The sequence below is a fragment of the Tursiops truncatus genome, chromosome 1 (genome assembly GCF_011762595.2).
Source record: "Tursiops truncatus isolate mTurTru1 chromosome 1, mTurTru1.mat.Y, whole genome shotgun sequence".
Classification (NCBI taxonomy): domain Eukaryota; kingdom Metazoa; phylum Chordata; class Mammalia; order Artiodactyla; family Delphinidae; genus Tursiops; species Tursiops truncatus.
In genome coordinates, this window is record NC_047034.1 from 103,924,959 (window position 1) to 103,930,958 (window position 6,000).

Consider the following 6,000-nt stretch of genomic DNA (forward strand, 5'->3'; position numbering starts at 1 on the left):
GATATCTAGAATGATTTGTAAAGGGTGGGACCAGCAGGGGCATGGTGGCCAATGAGAAAGGCAGGCTATGATGAGGCCTCAACTAGGGTGGAGGTGATAGAAACTGAGAGGTAGAATTGGATTTTTCAAATATTTCATAGATAACACAGATTAGATTTAGCAATTGCTAGAATATGGTAGTAAAGGAAGAGGGAAGAATAAATGTCAAGTGGGTAGATTGAGGTATTATCTGAGAATATAGAACATAGACGTTTGGGAAAAAAACAATAATTTTAGAAATGTTCAACTTAAAGTATTTTTTTTTAATTTTAATTTTGTTTTTTATACAGCAGGTTCTTATTAGTTATCTATTTTATACATATTAGTGTATATATGTCAATCCCAATCTCCCAATTCATCACACCACCGCCACTGCCCATCCCCGCAACTTACAGTATCTTTGTAGAAATGTAAAATGCATTTGGATATTGGACCTGATTAGAACTCAAGGGAGTGAAATTATAGCCAGAGCCAAAACTTTCCCACAGAGAAGAAACATTGATAACTTTTTATTCATGGTCCAACTTTCTACTTAAGGATTATTTATGTCTCCTGCTTTAAAAAAGTTTTAAATTTGTGGTGTCTTTTGATACTTTTGCTATTATTTAGTCATTTTACTGAACATTAGTATCAACATCACAAAATCATAGATTTCAGAGAATTTCAGAGTTGAAGGGGGTTTAACTTAAATGTCATTTAGTCTCCCCACCACTGGATCCTTGAATAACCATCCAACATCACTGGCAAGTAATCATGCTATTTATACCAAGACAACTCCAGTGTCCAGGAGCTTATTCACTCTTCAGTGCTTGTTCCATGTTTGTATCTCTCAGATCACTCAATAGCTTTTAAAAATATTTGTCTAAAATTTGTCTTTTTATCATTTCCATTCATTGCTTCTAACTCTGAGTCATACGGAATAAACAGATTAGAAACATCAAAGTGGAACAAAGCCGGGGGTATAGAGAAAATAGGCAAATCACAAGTCTGAAGATAACAGGCATATGAACAGTTTTGTGCACCACACTTTTAGAAAAGTACAAATAATTCTGGGAGAGTTTAGAAGTGACCAACATAAGATAAGTGAGTTTAAAAAGGAATCCTATCAAGAAACCTCTGAGAAACCGATGCCAGAAGTTGCTGCTAGGAAGAAGGCCTGTGGAATCTGAGGGTCTGAGATGAAAAGGAAACACATGCTTTTCCTTTCATACCCTTTTTACTATATTAATTCCTTGCCATTCATCAGAGATAAAGAGATTCAGTTCTTATCAATATATGTGATTCTTCTCTACCCATATCTACTGTTTATTGCTCCTTGTATGACTGTCACATTTTAGCCTGTGTCAGCTTAAATTGTCTCCTCCTCATAGCGGCATCCATGACCACCTTTTTAAAGTGGGTTTGTGCCTCCACACTGTCATTTCCTATAATATTGCTCATTTCATTTCTTTCATATCACTTCAGGATCTATAATTATATTTATTGTTTATTCATTGTCTGTCCCTCTATAGATGATAACCACCTGAGGCTGTGTTTACTATTTCATACTTAGCTCCTAGTATAATGTGTGGCATACAGTAGTGAATAATAAATGTTTTTTAATGAATTAATTTAATACAAAAGATTAAAGGTGAATTCTAGTATACAGTTATACATGAACAGATAGGTAGAGATGTCTGTCTACAGTGAGACCAGAATAGGGAAAGGAGACTAAAAGTTAAGCAAGTGGGATTTAGAAAAGATTTACAAACTGCTAGATGATAGATGATTAAACGTAAGACAGTTTTAATGAAAATTGTTGAATGATTATTTCTGTAGGCCTTTAAAAGTAACATTCTTATTTTATTTGGACTATATAAGTTGTTGTTTTATCTAAAAGAGAGGAGATACACCAAGTTCTCCATGAGTCTAAGAAATGGAGCATTAATTTTGGGGTTGATAAATATGATAAACTCTAATCATATTTTCCAAAGAATCACTGTTGATCTAAATTAGAATGGTTTGTTTCTCTTATTTGCTGTATTTTATAAATAATTCATTTTGATTTTTAGTTTTGTTTCATCACATGAGAAGCCAGATATTTATTTATCAAATTCTGCTATGTCCAAGTTTGCTGCATCCTCCATGACAAAATTACCTCAACAAGCTGGAAATGCAAGTATTATAAGAAGAAGCACTTCTTTGTTTTTCTTTTAAATACCACCTGAATAGTTAAACCTTCAATGATCGTTAATTTTTTTAACCTCAAAATATAGGTCCATTTACAAGAAATAAAACAACAAAGTCTGTCGCCAGAGATTGAAAAGCTGTGCTTTACTCACTCTGAAAAAATACCAAGCTCTTCAAATTTTGTTAAGAAAGTGGATTGCTTTATTAGAAATGGTGAACATAAAAAGGAGATTGATTTCAGGTAAGAACTCTTTAAAAATATTTTGAAACTACACTAGTAAGAACTTTTTACAAAGAAGTTCAGTATTCCTTGTTTCATTTTAAAGATCAGAACCTAAATGTTTTATTTACTTAAAGACATTAAAATTTTAGACCACTGGTGAGCTAAGCTCCTTAAGATAATTCAAAATATCAAATATCTCAATTTTTGAGAACCCATATATTTGATGCTAGTAATTAAAACATTATATTATGTTGATAAACTTTTTTTACTGATTTGAATACACTATGTTGATAATATGAAGTGTAAGGTCACTTGAGAAATGAGATCAGCTAATTTTTTTAACATTCAAGTTGTATTTTAGCCACCAAGTTCTGTTACAATTCTACAGATTCAAAGTGAAGGTCAGACTAAGTTTAATCAGTGCCCCGACTGCTGGTCATTTTTATGGGTAACTCTAGCAGTTTCCCTCTCCTTGAATAGTCAAGGTTTATAGACCTGTTGACACTGATTAAATGGCATTACTTTCCAATATGTTTAAAGAAATATCTAAGACACTTGTCTCTATCTTTCACAGTTTATGAAATCTTAATTTGCTCCAGACTTTTTACAAGGTTATGCACATTGAAGTTTGTTTAATAAATTAACCCTCTCAGCAATCTTCAAGTTTATCCATTTTATATTTATTATTATTTATTGTAAATTTAAAAATAAATTGTGTTACAAAAATAGTTATTTTTACATTTGCTTTTTCCTCCAGTCGGTATTATCCTGAGGATGAAGCTGATGAAATGAAGTCTTTTCTGGGAATATTTGATGGTATTTTCTAAAACAATCAGACAAAAATGCTTTTTTATATTAATAAGACAAAGTATTAAAGACACCTAATTACAAAGCATGATTTTTATTTTTAAAAAGTAGTTCATATTTGTTCAGATTTTTTTTCTCTTGGATTTGACTAGCTTTGTTGACTCTTTTGCAACAAAACATTTGGACTGATTTTTTTCCCCATCATATTGATAACTTCATATAAAGCACTTTTGCAGTGGCTTTGTTTCATAAGTTGATAATTGTTTCATTTAGAAATAATTATTGGTTATTAATTGGGTTTTGATGGGAACCAATTTTATATTTTCTTAACAAGAAGAAAGGTATTCTGTGAAAGCAAAATGATGGTAGGTCAGTGAATCTATTTACTCTATCGATTTTTCACCATTATTGTTTTGTTTTACTAAAGATTTTTAAGAATCCAATGGCTGTCTGAACCTATTGTTATATCATTTCAAGCAACAATAAATGAAACATTAATCAATATAGACTGTTTAACTTGTTTCTTAATGTGACAAATTCTAAAACTTTGTTATGTTGACTTTTACTATAGCAAAAGCTATTTTATGTTATTTTCCAGTGGGATATATCTCAAATTTCTTTACTGTTAAGTAGTATATAGGCACTGTAAGCAATGTTTGTTTTTATATAGTTGGGTTTTGCTTTCTAATCCAGTCTGACCATCTTTGACTGTTTAGATCATTTACATTTTTTAATTTTCCCATGAATCCATAAGTATGGGTTAATTTTATCTTTTTTCTTATTAGTTACTTATTTTATACATAGTGTATATATATCAATCCCAATCTCCCAATTTATCCCATTACCACCACCCACCTACCACTTTCCCCCATTGGTGTCCATATGTTTGTTCTCTACATCTGTGTCTCTATTTCTGCCTTGCAAACTGGTTCATCTGTACCATTTTTCTAGATTCCACATATATGCATTAATATACGATATTTGTTTTTCTCTTTCTGACTTACTTCACTCTGTAGGACAGTCTCCAGGTCCATCCACGTCTCTACAAATGACCCAATTTCATTTGTTTTTATGACTCATTGTCATAAATATACACATAAATGACTCATTGTATATATGTACCACATCTTCTTTATCCATTTGTCTGTCGATGAGCATTTAGGTTGCTTCCATGACCTGGCTATTGTAAATAGTGCTGCAGTGAACATTGGGATGCCTGTGTCTTTCTGAATTATGGTTTTCTCAGGGTATATGCCCAGTAGTGGGATTGCTGGGTCATATAGTAATTCTATTTTTAGTTTTATAAAGAACCTGCATACTGTTCTCCACAGTGGCTGTTTCAATTTACATTCAAATCAACAGTGCAAGAGGGTTCCCTTTTCTCCACACCCTCTCCAGCATTTGTTGTTTGTAGATTTTCTGATGATGGCCATTCTTACTGGTGTGAGGTGATACCTCTTTGTAGTTTTGATTTGCATTTCTCTAATAATTAGTGATATTGAGCAAGTTTTCATGTGCCTCTTGGCCATCTGTATGTCTTCTTTGGAGAAATGTCTGTTTAGGTCTTGAGCCCATTTTTTGATTGGATTGTTTGTTTTATTAATAATGAGCTGCATGAGCTGTTTATATAATTTGGAGATTAATCCTTTGTCTCTTGATTTGTTTGCAAATATTTTCTCCCATTCTGAGGGTTGTCTTTTCATCCTGTTTATAGTTTCCTTTGCATGCAAAAGGTTTTAAGTTTCATTAGGTCCCATTTGTTTATTTTTGTGTTTATTTCCATTACTCTAGGAGGTAGATCAAAAAAGATCTTGCTGTGATTTATATCAAAGAGTGTTCTTCCTGTATTTTCCTCTAAGAGTTTTATATGTCCCATCTTACACTTAGATCTTTAATCCATTTTGAGTTTATTTTTGTATATAGTATTAGGGAGTGTTCTAATTTCATTCTTCTACATGTAGCTGTCCAGTTTTCCCAGCACCACTTACTGAAGAGACTGCCTTTTCTCCATTGTATATCCTTGCGTACTTTGTCATAGATTAGTTGACCACAGGTGTGTGGATTTATCTCTGGGCTTTCTGTCCTGTTCCACTGATCTATATTTCTGTTTTTGGGCCAGTACCATATTGTTTTGATAATGGTAGCTTTGTAGTATAGTCTGAAGTCAGCGAGTCTGATTCCTGCAGCTCTCTTTTTTTTCCCTCAAGATTGCTCTGACTACTCAGGGTCCTTTTTGTCTCCATACAAATTTGAAGATTTTTTGTTCTGTTTCTGTAAAAAAAATACCATTGGTAATTTGACAGGGATTGCACTGAATCTGTAGATTGCTTTGGGTAGTATAGTCATTTTCACAATATTCATTCTTCCAATCCAAGAACATGGTATATCTCTCCATCTGTTTGTGTCATCTTTGATTTCTTTCCTCATTGTCTTGTAGTTTTCTGAGTACAGGTATTTCGTCTCCCTGGGTAGGTTTATTCCTAGTATTTTATTCTTTTTGTTGCAATGGTGAATGGGATTGTTTCCTTAATTTCTCTTTCTGATCTTTTGTTGTTAGTGTATAGGAATGCAAGAGATTTCTGTGCATTAATTTTATATCCTGCAACTTTACCAAATTCATTGATTAGCTCTAGTAGTTTTCTGGTGGCATCTTTAGGATTATCTATGTATTGTATCATGTCATCTGCAAAGAGAGACAGTTTTACTTCTTCTTTTCCAATTTGGATTCCTGTTATTTCTTTTTCTTCTCTGATTGCTGTGGC

The 6,000-nt window shown here is 32.6% G+C and overlaps 1 protein-coding gene across 1 annotated transcript in view; it reads left to right on the forward strand.

Annotated features, from left to right (window-relative positions):
• The window catches only part of HFM1 (helicase for meiosis 1), a 129,084-nt gene extending 125,342 nt beyond the window's left edge, over positions 1-3,742 (forward strand). Inside the window, exons 36-38 of the mRNA XM_073811241.1 lie at positions 2,091-2,193; positions 2,295-2,449; positions 3,189-3,742. Of these exons, the coding sequence (XP_073667342.1) occupies positions 2,091-2,193; positions 2,295-2,449; positions 3,189-3,258 (328 nt within the window). The 3' untranslated portion in view covers positions 3,259-3,742. The remainder of the gene's footprint in view (positions 1-2,090; positions 2,194-2,294; positions 2,450-3,188) is intronic.
• The last annotated feature ends 2,258 nt before the right edge of the window (positions 3,743-6,000 follow it).